General features: G+C 45.1%; 1 protein-coding gene across 1 annotated transcript in view; it reads left to right on the forward strand.

Annotated features, from left to right (window-relative positions):
• Positions 1-3,704: 3,704 nt before the first annotated feature.
• DIAPH2 (diaphanous related formin 2) overlaps positions 3,705-19,462 on the forward strand; it is a 173,533-nt gene continuing 157,775 nt past the window's right edge. The window contains exon 1 of the mRNA XM_066559789.1: positions 3,705-3,832. Coding sequence (XP_066415886.1) covers positions 3,716-3,832 — 117 coding nt within the window. The 5' untranslated portion in view covers positions 3,705-3,715. The remainder of the gene's footprint in view (positions 3,833-19,462) is intronic.

Genomic DNA, 19,462 nt, shown 5'->3' on the forward strand with positions numbered 1-19,462 from the left:
TCTCTTGGTACAGTGGTTGTGCTAATGACATAGAATTTCTGGATGAAAAGCTGGGAATGTTCTGCTGGGTGACTTAGCAACAGATTTCCTGTTTGTGGTTGAGTTAAATACTGTGTGTTTTCTCTTCTGGTAGCATACAGAGTAATTACTTCTTTTTTTTTTTTTTTTCCTCCTGTGCAGTTAGGACAAAGACTACAACACCGTTGACTTTCTTCTTCAGTTCTAGAAATGTGGAGACCAGAACATTTCCCAGGGACTGAAAACTCAGTCACTGCTCTGGTGATCTGTCAGCTGCATTTTCAAGCAGAAACCTATGCCTTGTCTGGCAAATGGAAATTCTGCCACTGAATTATGAATTCTCACAAATGCAGCATCGTTTTCCTTTTGGGATATATGAGTGAGTGCCTCCTGCAGCCCTGCATGACTGAACCTTTGGTCTGTTTAGAGGGAGAGTGTTAAGAGCTGTAAGATCTCACATTGCTGGGTTAGCCAGTCATCCTCAGAGGCCTGTCTCAGTTCAGATATAAAATCTTGCACGTTTTGGGGATGCTCAGAATGCCTCATGCTCACCAGTGCCTGATCATTTTGCTGCCAGGTCATTGTGTGATCTCTGAGCTGCTGTGGTTGTGTGACTGAATGGGACTGAGATCACACCTAAGGAGAAGCGTCAGCACCTACAGAGCAGTGGCTTTTTGGAGTTAGATGTTTGCAGCGTTGTGAAATGATATTTGTAATAAATAGTTCTGAAATCCATTTGCTTCAGAGACGAAGCCAAGTTAAGAACAGTTTGTACAACTCCTCGTTTCCACCCTCAGGCCACACTGTTGCTCTCGGAGTTGAGCCAAAATGCTGCATTGCAGTGTCTGCCAAAATGAGGTTTGGCTGCTGCCTTAGGCAGAGCTGTGGTTTTCTGGAGGGTTTTTTCTTTGTTTCATTTTGATGTCGAGGGTTTTTTCCCTGTAATTTTTTCCTGATTGGGATAGCTATGTTATTTCTCTTCATTCCTTTTGTTTGGAACTACCTGCAGAGTTTATATGGTCATAAAGGTCCTCAGTTCATACATGGAATTTTTGCTTCTCAGTCCTGGAAACTGGAGTGGGGTGGGGGAAGAACTCTAAAATGCAGCAGTATGACTAAAAACATTTTCAAAAGAAAGCAACAGGCTTCAACTTCTGCTGAGGAGGCTGTGAAGTGGATCTAATGGCACTTGCTCTATGGCAAGCTTTTCAAGAGCAGGTCTCCAGCAAATCCTGGAGCAATGTTTTGTACAACACAAACAATTTTAAGCCACAGCCGAAATCTCCAAATGGAGACTTGCAAAGCATTTGTAAATCAGAGTTAAAAAAGTGAAACAACTCTGGCAAGCAAGCAGCCATCTGTCCCAGGAGGGCAGGCAAACCCAGGAACTCAGAGCAGCTGTGGGATGACTTTTCAGCACATGATGCAGCTGCAGCCCAATGGTTGCACATCTTTTCTCCATCACTCAGACAAGGGTACATTAATTACAATGTACCAGCACTAAACCAGCAAATCCCCTGGGATGTTTTCAGTGATGTGTGGTGCCCCCACACCTGACTTCAGTGGGTTTTTCATGTTTTGCTAAAATCAGGAACGTGATCTGAATTTTACTCCATCAAAACTGAATTAACTCAAGGCCTGATTGTACGTTTGCTCAGTTTTCTCGATTTCTCACACGCGCACTTGCTTTCACTCACACCACAAATTATTTTTGGCATGTTGTGCCAGCTGCTCCTGAGTCTTAGAGGTTGGTTAATGTAAAGGTTTTACTGAAGAACACTTGGCAAGTGCAGTATGAGCAGCATTGTGGCGCATTTAGAACATTTGAGGACAAAAAGTTCTTGAGCACTTAAGAAGTTATGCTGAACAAATAGTGCTACAGAATTTGGTTTGAAAACTCTGAAATTTGTGCATAGTGATCCCAGGCTGCTGGAAATTCTTCTCTGTTTTCTCTGAATGTGGACTGACTGAACTTTGTACTCCAGATATGGGTGCTGCTTAATACAGAAAAATAGAGACAGCAGAGAAAACCCAAAATGGTCATTAGAGCTAATTGAAAAGAAGAAAAAAATAGATTTGAGCATTTGTTTTTAACAAACCATTGTTAAAGTGGTGCTGTAGAATGATATCCTGTAAACTATAAGTGTAGGTAGTTGGAAATAACATGACATTTCCTGACATTGCAAACAAATGATTAAATTCATGATTACTTGATTAATTTCATCATTACAACTTAGGTATGGTTAAGATGGTATCACAAAGTATGTCCAAATAATTATTGTTAAAATCAACAGAATGAGAAAAAGGAAGATTTATACAGCAGGGAAGACATGAATCGCTAAGAAAATTTTATAACAGAGCATCTAGACAGAGCTGGCCTATTTTATAACCTCCTAACTTCTGCTGCCAAGATTCTACTTTGAGTTCAAGACACCTGCCAGTTTTAGAGCTGTCCTTGTATTTGAAAGCTGGTATTGTCAGATTTTATCAACAGGTGTTCATTGCTGGATTTAAAATGTAAATATTTCCCCCATTACTCAGGTAAGCCTCAGAGAGCCACAAGAAATGGAGAGCCCCCCGAATCTCAGGTTTGTATCACTGTGTATGTATTAGACACAGATCAGAAATTCACTATTCTGTTTTGTTTGTCTTTTGGGACTCTCTCCTAGAGGGCAATCAATGGATACATTTTTATCTGAATGTGAACTCCAAAGGATTTCCCTTGTCCCACCAAAACAACAGATCATGATGGTTTTCATCACTGCTTTCTCAACATAATTTAGCAGGCATAGATTCAGCTATACCAACACAACGTGTGCATTTTTCTTTTAAAAACAGCCACGATATTGATGTGACACATCTGTCAACATGACGCCTTTAATAACCAGACATGTGAGCCGTGATTTTCCTCTGTCCATGCCGATACAGAGTATCCTGAGAGTCCTTCAGTTGAAACAGCGAGGCTCGGAAGGGATTCTGGAATCCACAGAAATGGTTTAAACAGTTTTCCATTGTTGTAATCCATGGGCACGGCCAGATAACTCAGATATTGCTCAGCCTGTGGAAGAGAGGAAGCTTTGGGGTGCTCTAAGCGGCCTTCCAGAGCCCACCGGGAACTTTCACCCAAGCCTGGGCAAAGCAATTTACAAGAGCACGTAGAGACAGGACCTAGTGGAATGGGTTCAGCCTGGAAGAGCGAAGGTTTCCACGGGATATTAGAAAGAAATCTTAATAGAAATCCTCCCCGTGGGGCGGCCTTAGCACGGGCTGCCCAGAGCAGCTGTGGCTGCCCCAGGATCGCTGGGCGTGCCCATGGCCAGGTGGGACGGGCATTGCCGACACCTGTGCCAGCGCCAGTGCCCCGCCCATGGCAGGACGGGCAGTGCCGGCCTCTCCCAGCGCCCCGTGCCATAACCCCGGGCCGGGTGGCGGCGGCCGGGCCCTTCCCCGCTCCGGGGGCGTTCCGAGCTCCCCTCACGGCTCCGCCATTTGCTGCCCGCTGCCGCAGGGCGCAGGCGCGCGCCGCCCGCTCAGGCGCGGTGGCTCGGGCGGGCCGTGCGCGTGCGCGGCGGGGCCGGGGGAGCAGCGGAGCCGCCCCGGGCGGAGCGGGCGCGGGGGGCCCATGGGGCCGGTGCGGCCGTGAGCGCTCGGCTCGACTCGGCTCGGCTCGGCCCGGCGGGGGCAGCCCCGCGGAGCCATGGACGGACACGCGGCTCCGGGCGCGGGCGGCGAGGAGCCGCTGAGCTCCGGCAGGATGAACGCGAAGCGCGGCGGGCGCGCCGCGGAAGAGGAGAGCCGGAACAAGCCCAAGCTGGTGAGCGCGCCGGGAGGCGGGCGGGGAACGGCCCCGGCTCGAGCGGCGGCTGCAGCCGGAGGAGGGGGCGCGGACGCGCCGCTCCCTGCGGGGAACGCTGGGCGTGGGAGCCTTCCCGGGGACTGGCGGCTCCGCGCTCCGGGGTTCCGTGCGGGGTCGGGGGAGGCAGAGCCCAGAAGGGCCGGGCCGCGGTGCCGCTGCTCGGGGCCGTGGGGGCTCCGGGCGGTGCCGGGGTGGGCGCTGAGCGCGGGCGGCGGCGGAGTTCCCACGCTCGGGAGGGGACGGGGACGGGGACAGCGGCAGCGCTGCTCCCGCAAGCCCTGCCCCGCTCCGCGGCCGGAGCCGGGTGCGGCCGGCCCCGCTGAAGCATCCAGAACCATCGCGGTGATCGCCATGCGAACCACGTGCTTGCCAATGGAACCTCTCACTTCATGGCAAAACAATCTCAGAAACTGGGTGGTGGCTTATGGCTTTTTGGAACGTAAATCCTGTTTAGGACTGCGGTTTGCTTATAATGGCTGTGCTCTTGGATTTTTTCACTGACAGACCTGATAAATCGAAATCCAGGTAGAGTTCAAGGCAGCATCGCAGGGTTGTAGCGCAGTTCATACTTGTTGCGGTAGCAAAAGCTGCAATGTGACAGTGTTTACCTTTGACTGTTTACAATTGTCAGCTGCACGTGTCGAACCTACCCTGCTTAGCCCAGTTCTTGCTGTATTTCCAAAAGCAACAATGTAGCAGACACAACTCCCTGAGTCCTCTCCTCGGAGAGAGTACTAAAGTTACAAACTTCATTTCACCTGTTGCAAGGGCTTTCCCCGACCCTGGTACAACTAAGTCAGTATTGAAGTTCTCCCACCATGTGCTCCTTTCAGTGAGTACAGAGCTTTTAGATAATCAGCCTGACAACTGCAGTTTCGGTTCTTGTTGTTTGTTTGGGGCTTTTTCTTGTTTTGTTCGTTTTTGTGATTTTTTTGGGGTTGTTTTGGTTTTGGTGGTTTTTTTTTTTTTTGTTGCTGAACATGAAGTTAGCGTTTGGGGAAGTTGGTAAATATATAACATTGAGGGATAGAAAGGTTACTGAAAGCTGTAATTGTTTCAGAGGATGGCAGTCAGAAGCATGAATGACTTGAACTTCACTTGTATTAAAATTGACCAAGTGTATCTTGGCAAAAGATAAGCACATGTGGTGTCTTGTTTTGTTTCATGGTGTTATTGGAAACAAACTCGTGTTTCCTTGCATAGGATAAACTTTGTATAAACAGCACCTTTGGGTGTGTTTATACTACCCCTACTATTTCCTGCTCAAGTATCCAAGATACTTTCCCTGCCTGAAGATTCCTGCAGGGAACTGATTCAAAAATCACTCAGGGAAGTGCTTCTCTTGGTAGCTGTGAACATAAATTTGAATTTTGCTCTAGCAGAAGAGAACTCTGTTCTGATAGAAACACATAATTTGAAAAATCAAAGTGAAATGAGCTCAAAATTGGATTGAGCAGGATGACTATTTCCATTGCATGGTCTATTCACTTATTTTAGAATTGCTAGAATAAACTTTCATTGTTCCATTGAGTGGAAAAAAAGAACATTATGTTAATATTTGGCTTCATTCACAGCAGTATGCATTTGTTTCTTGAGGGGGTGGATGATTGCAGTCCAGCAGCACCCTGGATCAGAGCAGGGATCTATTGCTCAAATCAGAGCCTTCTGAAAGATGGTTTTGCCCTGGGGTGAGTGACTGGCCTTTGATGATGGAATTGAGTGAGTGGGTTGAATAAGAAAGCAGATTTTTTTCACTCTGGACATGAACAGAGATTTACTTTTGAGGGAGAAAAAGGGCTGGGATTCAGGTGTGCTTTAAATTGAGTTGAAGTGACTGGACAGCCAGATTTACCAATTATTACTGTGGGTTTGTAAGAGATAAACAATTCTGCAATCAGGGAAAGGCTTCATCCATTATACACGAGAGTGATCCTACAGAGTTTTGCTGGCTTTGATTGCAATGAGGAGTTGGTTCTGCTGGGCTGGCAGCGTTCCCAGGCACGGGGAGAGCACTCTTACCTACACCTCATCCCTGTTCTCTTCTTTGTGCAAGATAAAGATGAGTTTGGGACCTGTGGCAAGGAAACCACGCTGTTTGTGCTGCCTGAGTTGTCACTGAGCTCATATCCAAAGTTTCTCACAGCTGGGTGTGGAGATTTGCTTGGTTCATCTTCGTAACTTCCAATTGATGGAGTTGCAGAGATGAATCAACCTGCAGTCCCTGTCATGTGTTGGGTGTAATTCCAGGAGCTGGCAGGAGTGTGCCTCCTCCCAAACTTCCTTCACACATCCAGGGGAGTGCTGAGCAAGGGCTTGCTGGGAGAGGCTGTGCAGCTACACACAGAGGAGAAATTATTTCTGGTTCCTGGCACAGGAGCTGAAATTAGGCAAATCCTTGGGAAGAAGTCCAGAGGAATGATAGTTTTATGATAAAAATGGCTCTAGGTGACAGAGGGCTAGGAACTGAAGTCGTTATCCTGAGGGAAGGGAAACTAAAATAGAAAGGTGGAAGGTTTTGATTTCCCTGTTCTTCTCTTCATCTGAAACTCAAAGGTGTGCAGTGCTGCTCTGCCTGCAGAAGTGCAGTGCTTTGGTTGGTGGGGCTTTTTTAGGGCTGCAGCCTGATCAATGGCACCTTTCCTGATGGACAGGAAGCAGGACTGGGCTGTTGGGAGAGAATCTGTGCTGGGAAGGAAAACAATGCTTCAGGTATTTCCCTGTAAGACAATTGACCGTATACACACACAAATAATTGAGGGTGAGCTGTGTCAGGACTACTAATTCATTTATTTTCTGCTTTAGGTAGTTGGGAGAGGTGTTCAGATTGCATGCAATTTGTTGAATGTGACTGAGCTGCACAATGGTAATTTAGTTCCAGTAGTAGTAAAGTAGTGAAGTTTGGTGTCAGTGTTAACAGCACCTGGACTCAACTGCTGCTGAGGGAGCTCTGGGTTGGTGTTTTGGGGTTTTTTTTCCCCTCTTTTTTTTTTTCCCTGACATAAGGGCTAGAGGTTGGAACAAGTGCCTGGTATTTTTGTCATCATTTTTGTTTACAGTGAAATGGGCAGAAAAAATCGAGATGGTTTTGGCACACAATCATCTGATCTCCCGTCAGCCCTGAGAAGAGGCTGGCAGGAGGTGGCAGTGAGCAGTTCATGGGTTTGGCAACGTGCTAATTTGCTTGTTTTAAAGCATGCCTGTTCTGCTAGGGCAAACATACTAAATTAAGGTTGTCAGGGAGATTGCTGGGATTCCTCTGTTGGTTAATGCTTAACTCAGATGTTCTTTGCTCTCCTCCACGCTTCAGTCACATGGGAAATTGATAATTCTGTCAGGGACCTCGGAAATAGGAAGTGCTTGAGGGTGGCAGCTCTGGTTTGGCAGAGCTTACCAAGGACCTGCCAAGCTGAGCATCTTTTTGCTTGAGAAGTCGAAGCCAGACTTTTGACAAAAGTTGATGGCAGAAGAAGGGGGAGACAGAGGTCATGAAAAGGAGCTGGAGCAGAGACTAAAAGGGGAAGCTGATTTGAAGGGTGATGAAGGATTTGTTGGTCAGAGACACTGAGATCACTGCTGTTGGAGGTTTTCAAGTTCTGAACCTGGGTAGAGTCTTTAGCATGTGAGCTTGGTGGGTGATGCTGCTTTTTGGGCTGCCCTGAGAAAAGCGTGAGATCCTTTCAAACATCTGTGGTTCTGTGAGTCAGCACTTGAAAAGAGGTGCTGTAACAGGATTTGGGGTGCTCTGGGAGTGGTAGAGCACTGCCTAACTAGAAATCAATGTCACCAGTGGTTTTTGGTGGCGTTTTTCATTCCAGTTAATGTCTCATGTCTCTGCAGGATTAGCAGAAGCACATGGTGGCCAGGACGTGCTAACACTCACTGCTTTACCCCCAGGTTCCTCCAGGTCTGTGTGGGAGCTGTTCAGTGCAGGATTCTCCACTTCCTACAGACCACATTTCTGAAAGGGGCTGCCTTCTGAGTGTGATGTGGCCTTTTAAATCAGATTAGGAGAAAGATGTTGTGTAACTTGAAAAACAAATTGTTAGGGGGAAGAGAGAGCTCCTTTAATTGGAGAGCAAGTGGATTTGGTGATTCACCCAAGGAGGATCTCATTTATTGTTTTAAAAGCAGAAATTGTTTGTGCTTAACACTGAAGTCTTTTAAACCATGTGAGCTTTAAGCAAAGCTAGGAACTCAACATTCTGACTAATGTGCCATAACCTGGCATCAAATAGTGGGATAAAAGCTTTTATGAAGTCACTTTAAAACAAAAGTAAGCTGAGTGTGCTTGGGAGAGGTTTCCCAGCTGTGCTGCACCACCCATATCAGTGCAGGAGTGATTGAAATTGTGCCTGTCAATCCCTGTCAGACAGACTGTGTGCTGCTGGACCCAAGGAAAAAAAAAGGCAGTGTTCTTCTTGCATGACTCCTTTAGATATCTGTGCACTGCATACGTGAACTATGAGTCAGGTTGAGCAAGGATTTTTGGCAATCGAATCAAATGTCTTACATTTGAAATCACAGTGTCTGAGTGAGATCTGTGCATGCCTGCAGAGAGTTCTTGTTTCAAGTGTATGCTTAAGGAAGAAGTAAACCAAAATGCTTGTTTTCTAAAAGAGTCTTGGTTTTATTAGCTCAAAGTCAGGATATTCCAGCAAGTGAGGCTGTCCTGGGGTGACTTCATGATGCTCATATCCCCGTTGGTCTGTCTAACCCAGAAATAATTGTGCACCTCTAAGGCCGGTTCTGAGAGCAAAGACTGGGGAAGAAGCACACAGTTTTTCTCCCAAATTTGCCCTATACCAGGACAGAAGTTATCAAAGGTACAAGCATTACTGAAGAGTAAAATTAATGTCTTCTGGAACTTCTGTTGCTTGGAGCTGTCCTGGTCAGGCACTGCTGCTGACGTGGAGGGTAGGGCAGGCTCGGTGCTGATGTTTAGGTAAACGCTGGAGTTAATTAATGGGAATTGCTGTTGACACCGTGTGAGTGAGGTGATAGAGACAGTGATAAGCCTATCTGTGGTCATTAAACTTCCTGAACTCCTCCTTGTGAGACAAAACTGTAGAGCGCTTCTGTACCTTACAGGAAGCTTTGCAAACAGAGCAGATTCCAGCCAGGCTGGGTGAAAGGCAGCTGTGAGAGCTGGCAGTGTGCACAGCAGATGGAGGTGGTGCTGTCTGAGACTGCAGGCAGCATGGTGCTGCATGTCCAGGTGTTCCAGGATCAACTTTGGTGCTGCTGCCCCAGAACTGGGATTGCTGGTGACCCAGCAGAAGGAAAAGATCTGCCTCTCCCCGTGGAGTGGGCCACAAGATGACTTCATGTTTTCTGCATCATTGGCAGTTCTCTGGAAGTAAACAATAAAGCAGTAATGGCTAATAACATCCCTCTGGTTCTTTTCATCCTTGTCCAAATTCAGAGTCCAACAAGCAGTGTCAGTTACTGCTGGAGTGACTGTCACTTTCAGTTTGTTCTTCATCAGTTTGCTTGTTCAACCTTGAAGCACAAGAAGTTAGATTACTCAAATGAATAGTTTTAGCAGTTGCTTGAAGCTTTTATATCATTATTCCTTACAAAAAAAAAAAAAAAAACAATAATGCTGTAACTTTGTTTAGGAGGAAATAAGGGGTTTTTTCTTAAAATCAGCTATGGTGGTAGAGCAGATCATTTTGGGAGATTGAAACAATTGAAAAACCTTCTTTAGTATGTGTGTAGCAATTGATAAAGCTGCAGGTAGACAAATATAATTTGTCTTAAACTTGCATATTGGTTTTGTATCAAACTGATCTTCAGATCTTGTGAGTGAGGTGGCTTTTTGCTGCAGCCTTGGAGTAGTGAGCAGCCCAAGGATTCCCACCTGTGCCTTCCTCCCAGGTAGATGGGTGGGATGTTGTGTGACAGCTCTAACACAGCCTGCAAGGCAAGTCTGTTCTACCTGGTAACAATAAATTGCATGGGAGGAAGGGGTGCCAGGTCAAGAATTGGCTTTTTTAGGGAGCAGTGTGGCTCCAGCTCTCTCCCTGCTGCCCTTGGTGCTCTGCTGACATCAGTTTTGTGTGGCAGTGGGACAGACAAGGTCACAAAATGAACCTGTCAGAACCACTCCTGTACTATTTGCTCTTCTCTGTTTATTTGGAATTATGGCACTGGAATTATGGCACATGATAACTCCTCCTGTTGGATGAATTTGTCTAAAGTTCATCCACCAGTTCCATGGAATTGTGGCTGCTTTTCTGCCCTCCTCTCCTGACCACCTGTACATGGTGTGATAGCAGCACAGATCTGAGAAGGATCTGCTGTGGCAGTGGAATGATATTGTGATGTACATCACGATCTGAATCATGGACTCTTCTGATTTATAGAAATGGAGAAATACCTTGAAAATTCCGGAACAAGCCACACATGGGGATTTTATGGTTTGCTCCAGCTCCTGAAGGTTTTTGGTTCACCTGGGTGTGGTGATATTTGGCCTGAAGGTGCAGGGCAGAGTGTAATGCCACCACACCTTGTGTGTTGTGTAAGGCAGGATTGTTCTGAGGAGTTTCTAATGGATACAGGCTCCTCCCGTGCCAACAGCAAACCCTGGGGAGACCGAGGGAAGGGCCCTGTCGAGGTGGTGCTTGTGGTGTTCCTTGTCAGGCTCCCTTCCTCTGAGTGATCCTCAGGGAAAACCCTTGGAGACAGGAGGGTATTGGGGAAAAGGATGGATATGGTGAATGCCTGATGTGTCTGCTGCCCGCTCGTGTGCTTTGCATAGTGTTACTAGGAATCTTTTCAGTTTGCAACAGTTTAAACTTGTTTCCAAGGCTGAAAAATGTAAGTGTAAAAGTGACTGATTGAAAACAATGTCATTGGAAAAGGAACTGCCTTGTGTTCCTTAGTGATTTTTGTGTGTGTGTAAATGTATATTAACACACTTACTGCTGCCCTACTTATAGTGGAAATATGAACTTTTCTTTTTATAACAAGACCCCGTTGACACATTTAGTTTGTCCCTTTGAGTCGGAATAAATACAGAAGGACTTGCTTGAGGACTGTGGACCTTTGAGTGTTGCTACCTTGCAGTTTAGAGCAAGTGTCTAAATAAAAAAATTAAAATATTTGGGGGATAGTGCTGTAGAATCCCATCCCCTGGTGCTGCAGGACTGTTGCTCTTCTGCCAGGAAGTTTTAGGTTCCAAAGGCTGAGGGAATTGCAGGATTGGTGGGTGCAGGTTGCTTTGAGGGACACAGCCTGGTTCTTGGCTCAGGGATTAGCTGGTCAAACATTAATAACTTTGTCCTGGCTGGAGTCACATGAACAAACTGCTCCATGCTATGTGTGCAGGCATGAAGGTGAGAGGAAATAACCTCAGACCTTCAATGTCCCCTTTTTGTGACCTTTTTGTCACAATTAGTTGGTTATGTGTTCACAGGTGGCTCTGTATAAATGCAGTTTGGGCTCAGGGATGCTGGAACAAGCCAAAAGAAGTACTTGGTCATGAGAAATGTTAGTTCTGCACTTCATTACTCCTTCTTAATATGGTAGGAGCTAATGATGGTTTTATAATGGCCTTTAAGGGTGCCTGTGGTTCAGTGTTTTTAATGAGTGTAGCTTTGTCAGGAGCAAATACAAAGCCAACATGAGATTCATTAGATTCTAGCCCCTAATAACAGAATACAAGCTGTTAATTCTTGTGCAGTAGAAAGTTTTCTGCTTCCTTGTCTGCATTTTGGTTCTTCATGTTCTTTCTCTTGCTGTGAATTATTTTTGTCTATTAAATTTGAGCAACTTCTGAAGTACTTTGGTTTCATAATGGAGCTGAGCTGGATGTTTGCATTTGTAATTGTGTGAGTACAGGAGTAGATGAGAACTTGACAGTTATTAAGAGTTGGAGTGGTTGTGTGTCCCAGTTGTATTAGAACAGGGAGGAATTTCCATAAAGGAAGCAGATAACAGCACACCAGGCTGAGAATATGCACTGGTGCCATGGATGTTTGAATTTTTGTGCCAGCCTCAAGGATGGCCCAGTTCCACAGCTGCCACAGGAGCTGAGCCCACTGCCACCCTGCAGGCTGGCCCTGCCCCTCCTGGGAGCTGCACTCTGACTTTATCTGGTTTGTGCCCACTGAAGGGAATTGCACAGTAACAAATTCACAGCACTGAGTTTGGTTTTCATCCTCCCGTTTATTGTAGCTTGGTGGAGGTGTTCCCAAACTAGAAAGGGGAAGAGTGCAGCAGAAGGGTTTGGGGAAGCTTCTGCCTGAAAACCAGAAAGGCAATTTGAATTTTTAATATGCATTCATATTTGAACTTCAGACAAAGCTTGGGTGGATAGGACAGGCTTCCTAAATCCATTAAGGTTAGTTTATAGTGTTCTCTGATTCAGACTAATTCCTGAATGCCTTCTAAGATAAGCAGTATTCCCATCAGTTAATATTTGATATTTCAAAAGAATTGTTTCATGAAAAACCTTTATAAGATTCATGTAAGTGTTCAGGAAGAGCCAAAGCACATTGAACACTTAAGATAAGCAAAAAAAAACAAAATGAAATGGTTTATGTCCTTTAACAGAAAATAACAGATTCTCCATAATCTCCATTCTCCATAATCTATGACAAGTTTCTCTAATTGTCATGGTATCACTGAAGTCAAGTGATACCATGGGATTCCTCATTATGAAGTACAATGTAATTGCTCTCTGTTCACGTGGTGCTTCATGTCCTACTTCCCCAAAGGACAAATCATCTTCTGAGGATGCTGTTGCAAACAGGAAAGAATAGGGAAGAGAACAGGAAGACCTGGAGTGTGACACAGGAGCTGTGCATTGTTCAACCCAATATTCTTGGCCTGTTGAGGTGTATTGTGGTCCATGCCTGTGGAAATTGTTTAACCTTGAATCTCAGTTCTGTGAGGAAAAGCCAGAGTTCCCTGCTATGGCAGCAGCACTACTCATTTTTCCAAGTTTTAGTATCACAGCGTTTATTATTAAGGGAGAAAAAAGTGGCTTTAGCACCAGCTTATTGTAATGCAGAGATCAAATACTGCTCTGATTAAGTACTTGCTCTTTACTTGTAGGTCTGTCTTGGAAGACAGACAATGTTATTCTAAGAAGTTGTTGACATGATCCCTGTGACCATGCTCCAAGTCTGCTGAGTACACACCAAATGAATGTTCTTCCCAAGGAATTCCAGCTCCTTTGGCTCGCTGCACCCCTTCTGCTGCCAGCTTGTTTGTGGGCTGTGGTTTGGTTGGTTGGAGTTTCTTACTACTTACAAAACAACCCAAACAAAGCAGATACACATGTTCCCACTTTCTCAAAGCCTATCAAAGGCAATCTATTCCATTCTCCAGGAACTGCCCAGTATCCAGAGAAGCTCCTGCAGCTTGCTGTGGGTGTTCTGCTTTCAGTGTCAGTCCTCTCCCAACAGATGCATTCTGCCAGTTTAACTTCTCAAATGGTTTCGTGGGAAAATCCAAATGGAGTCTGACACTTATTTCAGTGTTTACTGTGCCCACAAGAGCAAGAAATGTTCTACACAACCACCAGCATGCAGTGAAAAATCTTACCAAATCCATCTCTGCATAGAACAGTAAGAAAAGTTTAGGGAAGCTGAGCCTCTCCCTTGCAGGGCCATTGGGCTGTCCTGTCTACACTGTCATAGAGGAAGCAAGTAAGCTGAAATGAAAAAAAAGTGTCTAAGAATTAGAGTGAAGAAATTTCTCAAGGTAGTTTCTGCTTCAATTTTTAAGATAATTTCAAACCAACTCTGTCAAGTCAAGTTGTTCCTCTTGAGAGAAAATACTTAGGTTACAACAAAAGAATAATTTCAGGTTCAAGGTGTGTGATTGTGCTTAAAAGGGTAAAAACCAGGATTGCAGTTCAGTCAGAGCAAAGGTGACTCTTGTCATGATGAAAAGGCATCTCTTGAGAGAGTGAGGAGGATAAAAGGAGGCCTGCTCTCACTGCCCTGCACTGAGCCACTCAGGGCTGTGAACAGCTCCCACTCAGTCCCAGCAGCTGCCCAGAGGGTCTCAGTGGGCACCTGCCCCCAGGAGGGCCAGAGCAGGGGCCAAAGGGGAGCAGCAATTCAGTGCACATCAAGTATTGCTGCCAGAAAAACTGCTGTGCGCTCCCCCTGGGGTGAGAGCAAAGAGCTCGATCCCACTGCTTGTATCTCAGCATAAAATTGAGATACAGTCTGCACTTACTATGTCAGGAACTGTTTTGACATTGTTTTTCCAGTTTAACTGTTCTAGAATATTTCAAAAGCACTTCCACCATCATAATATACCAAAAAAGCAAAAGCCAAGTTTGCTAAAAACTCCAAGCTCAAGTGAACCACATTTTTGAAAAGCAAGCAGAGATCCAGTGCTGACTGTGGTTCTCCTTTGCAGGAAAGCAACTTGGCTCTTTCCACAGTCTAATCTGCAGGAGTTTCACAGCAAACTCTGTTGCTAGTTTGAAGTGAGGAATGTAGAAGCTGTGGAGCATTCTGAGGAGAGCCTGTGTTGTTGTCATGAGAATGATGCTGTCTCTAGTGAAAAGCATGCTGCCCCTGCACTTTTCCTGGGTGCCCAAGCAGTCCTGTCATGCAGGGAGCAGAGCAGGACCCAGCTGCTGGCTGTGGCCTGGGGAGCTCTGCACTTGTGCAGCAGGGCTGTGGACCCTTGTCTGATTCAGCTGCTCTGGAGGCTTCATGAGAAGTGGTTGGATTCCAGCTGTGGCTCTGGAAAATGCCAGGACTGCCTTCATTTGCCTGTGCACTGGCAGATGTTTCTCAGATCAGCCTAACCTGATTGGAGTGTCCTGCTGCCACCCTTGCCCTGTGTCTCACACCCAGCAATTTTGTTGGCTTAGACTGACGTGGAACTGCAGCTTTTGCTAAAAAGCTTATAATGTTCTTCTGGATTTTAAATCTTACTTATCAATGAGCAGCAAGAAACCATTGTCTGAAACAAGCTTTTCAAAACAGTGATGGCAGTTTGAGCTCCAAATTATATATATATATATTAAAAAAAAGTTAGGTCAGGTGTCTTCCTCAACTCCTTTTGTATCTTCAGTTACAGAGCTGATGTAATTGACTGTTTGTTTACGGTGATTTTATTTTTTTGTTTCAATTTCTGAATTAATTTGCTTCTTTACAAAACTCAGCCCTTGGCATTTGTGAGGGGAGTGTCTGATATGATCTCCATCCTCTGGCATCTGTTCCCTCCCCTTCTGTGTGGGAGCAGTGCTGAGGCATCTCCCAGCAGGTGATTAAGGATTGCTGCCCTCTGCTGTTAATGATTTACCAGCCTGGCTCACCCTCAGGCTTTATTTAGCACGAGGAATTATCAAACTTATTTCTGGAGCATTGCTCATTTGTGGATGGTCATTTTCCTGGGGAGAAACTGGAGAAACTGGGCAAAGCTGGCAGCTTCCCTTGGGGAGGTGGTGCCATCCTGCCCTGACTCAGGGATGCCAGCAGTTGTCCATCTGCGTTTTGGCAGCCCGTGCTTCCCTCCATGCTCAGCTCTAGGTTGAGCCTTAATTTAAAACGTTGAATAATGCACATTCAAGGGGTTTGTGAAGCAAGCAGCTGCAAGACAAACAAGATTTTTTCCATATGGTGTCATATAGCCCAAATGTAAATGTACAACAATAGTAACAAAACCATTGGTATTGCTCAATTCAAGTGTTTTGGAGAAAGCAGATGGATTACAACAGTCATTTCAAGGTTTTTCTGAAAGCGTGGTGAATGCTCCTCAAAGCGTGAAAAATATTATGCTAAAGCAAACACTAGTAATAAAATTAGTAAAAATATAATTCACAAAATGTCAGGTATACTTCATCATGAATAAAGATCTTGAAAGGCCTAAATGAGTGTGTAGTCCTGGTTTCTGCACGTCAGCCTTTATAGCTTGGATATCTTTTCACCATTTCCTAGGTGCCTTTTCAGATTGAATTCCAAAACTGAATATGTTAACAGATGGTTAAATTGTCTAATGGGAATATTATTCATCCTCTGAACTGAAGAACAGAGGTTGTAGGAGTGAGTTCTATTTTGTGACTAAGATTCAAGATGCAGACAACTTTTTGTACTTCAAATATTAACCAGGTTGGGGTTTGTCCCTTTCAACTCCCTGGGTTCAGGTGCTCATATGGGAAGTTATTCCTTTCCTGCTTGTATGCAAATTAAAAAGCTCCTGTCCTTGAGTGGAGCTTTACCATGGCTTTTGCAGGTGTTGAAGTCGAGGTAAACTTTAGAAAACAGCAGTATCAGCACAGTTAAAAAACCCCAAGAAAACAACAAAAAACCCCATGAAAGTTGAGAGAAGGTCAAGTTTCTGGTTGCTACCCCTAGAAAATGAGCTTTGCTGGGAGCAGTGGGAGCTGCAGGAATGGGTGTTCCAGAGAGCCACAGTTTGCCTGGGCAGTGGAGGGAAAATTGCTGAAAGGTTTAGAAGTTCCCCAGCTGATCATTGTTCATTCTGCACGTGGTGATCTGGGAGTTACTGCTGATTGGATTTTTGTGGTGAGAGTGAGACTCCTGAGCATAACAATTAAGCACATGGGAAAGTAATACTTAAATATAATCAATCCATGTAAATGTACCTCAGTGTACAACTCACGGCCAGCTGAAGTGATTTGGAAGGTTTTATTAAAGCACAAGTTAGGAAAAGGTATAAACAAGTAGACTTGCTGTGAGTTTTGTATTAAAAGTTGATGCAATCACCTCAAGTAATTGAGTTCTGTGAGTGTGACATTGTTGCTGTTGTAGCCTGCATTGTTTGCATGAGGAGGCAGTGATTTTTGCATCAGGAAATGTAGTGATCCACAAATATCTTTCTACTGTTTTCATGTGCAAGATTTCAATTACTCTGAATATTAGCTTGGCTGAAACCTTTTGAGATAAAGAATTGTCTGGTGCAGGTGCATTAGTATATGCTGTTATTTTTGTGTGATTTACTGTCATCATCTGTCTGTGCTTATAAAAGTAGCCAGATGCACAGAGTAGACTAAGACTGGGAAGAGTGACTAGAAAATGATATTAACTGTTGATGGACTGGAAAGGCTGTGTTTGAAAGGGAGAAGCTCTATCACTTAAATCTTCTAAGTCCAGAACTAAGTCAGTAGGAAATAGTTCTCTGGTATAGATGCTGAAGAAATTCTGTGGTTTGTGTTGACATTATAACTAGGGGAGGGAGATGATCTGCAGCTGTCTTAAATTGTATATGTATTTTAGATATAAAGGTTAATTTGGTATCCTTTATCTGCAAATGTTTCCCCAGAGGTTTTTGTGAAGCCTTTTCCCTTGGGCTGCTCCTGCAAACAGGGACTCAGTGTCTTTAACAAGCCAGGAAGGTACAGATCTTTCTGTCTTGTGTTGCTCTGGCTGTCTCATAGATGGCAGAAAGAATAATGCTAGAGGACTACAGAATCTACAATATCTTAAATTTCCTTCTAGAGAGCTAAACTACTTTTGGGTTATGTTCTGAAATCAGCCTGGAAGTGCCATTTCTTTGTTAGCACAAGAGATTGTCAAAATGGTGTGAGGATCTGTGGCTACAGAAGTGCCTTGACTTTGCCTGCAGCTCCTTGCAGTGTCTCTGCTACCTGTTAGATGTGCTGCTTATCTCGAGTGGCTGCTGGCAGCAGAGGAGCTGTGCACCAGAAGGGAATCTGGGAAGAGTGCTTGCAGGGCCTGAAGAAATGCAGCGTGCTATCTTGTTTTAGTATTCTGTACTTTGCCCAGAGCAGTTTGAGTGACAAATGCAATGTAAGTGTAGAGATGGGGTAGATGATCCTGTTCCAGCTTCTGGCAGAGATTGACAGTACTTCAATGAGAAGGGGAAAAAATGTTCTCGTACAAGTAGCTCCTAAAATGTATATGGAGTTTCAGAACTTCTTGCTTGCCTGGCTGTCTCTATTAAAAACAGGCTCAGGCTTTACTTCGTTTTTCTCTCCAGTCTCAATTGAAAGGTTTATTTACCAGAGTGGTAAGTGGACATCTTAGTTTTGCTTTCAAGATGATAAATTCCATACTAAGCCCAGGTGAGGGGAATACAGGAGAGGTGTAAGGAAGGGCCTTGAGATGAAAGGCTGCTGTCAACACCTGGATGTGCAGATGTCTGTCAGGCTCAGGTGGAGCTGGTTCAGAACAGCCCATCTGGTGCTGTGTCCTAGGTTTGGGACCAGAACAGCACAGACAGAAAGAACCCCCCCAGTGCTGCAGCTTTTGCTGAACAGCCCTTCCCAGTCTCCAGGATTTCTGCTTCTTGTGAGCTCCCTCCAGGAGCAGGGGGGGTGGCCTGGAGGTGGGGACACAGCTGGGACAGCTCATCCACAGTGACCAAAGACATTCCAAAACGTTTTACATCATGCTGAGCAGTCAAGGCAGGGCTGCAGGGTGGGGAGGAGCAGTTTTTCCAAATCATCAGGTGCTCAGAAGCTGGGTATGCATTGCCCTGCTGATGCCAAATGATGGCTTTTTTATTTGTTTCTTTATTTTCTTTATTCCCATCAGTTATTACATTGTCTTTATATCTCAACCATCAAGAGTTTCTTGCTTTTGTACTTTTGATTGGCTACATGATCCTGCTGGGAGGGAATGAGTGAGGACTGACCTGTGAGCTGAGGTTTGTCCTCTCCACTGTCCCACGGATTTCTGAATGCTTCTCAAATTCTGTCCCCCCATGAGGTCTAGACCTGAGCTCCTTTCATGACTGCCTTGTGTCAAAAAGCAGTCATGAAAGGAGCAAAGTTCCTGAACCAAATGCTTCCTCGATAATGCCTGTTGATATTGGTGTGCAATATGTGCAGGTTTTTGGCCATGAATAAGAACGTAACGCTGGTGATGGTTGTCAGCAGGATTTTCCTGCTTAGGAAGAAGTGAGGAGGGAGGGAGGGAGGTTTGTGCATCATCACTTGAGTGACTTGAGCCAGTTCCTCTCCAGGCCGGTGACTCAGTGGCCAGCAGCAGCTGGCAGGAGGCTGCAGGAGGTGCGGGCAGTGCAGAGCCCTGAGCTCACAGCCCCGCGGTGCTGCTGATGCACGGCCGGCCCTGCACTGTCTGTGTTTGTTTTGGAAACCCTGCTGGGAGCCCTGGCTGCTCCTTTGGGCAGCACTGGGGCTGCTGCAGCTCTGAGGCTTCAGGGGCATCGATTCCATACCCGGAGGATGCAATGGGATAGGCTTGCATAGGGTGCAATGGGATGCAGGCTTGCTTTTTCACAGAAAAAAAATGGGCATTCTGTGTCCATTTGCCTGCAGGTTTTTAGAACACTTAGTGAAATTTCAAATGCTTTTTAATGTTCAATTACATGAAATAGACTCCTTTATTCTGAAGCAGTAGGTAACGCTGTCTTTTTTTCTTTGATTTGTGTGTGTTGTTTTTTGTTTTTTTTAATAGAATATTCAAATAAAAACTTTGGCAGATGATGTGGTAAGGTCTTTGTAGCATCTTAATTTGCAATGGTAACTCCACGCTGCATGCTACTTTACTCAATGTTGTGGACAAAATAACATTCTTATAAGGATATGAAGCATTGGATGGCAGAAAATTGAGTGACTATTCCTAAAGATCTTAATTTGTGGCTTCAGTTGAAGAAGATTAATCATGA

Source organism: Molothrus aeneus, chromosome 14, assembly GCF_037042795.1.
Source record: "Molothrus aeneus isolate 106 chromosome 14, BPBGC_Maene_1.0, whole genome shotgun sequence".
In the NCBI taxonomy this organism is placed as follows: domain Eukaryota; kingdom Metazoa; phylum Chordata; class Aves; order Passeriformes; family Icteridae; genus Molothrus; species Molothrus aeneus.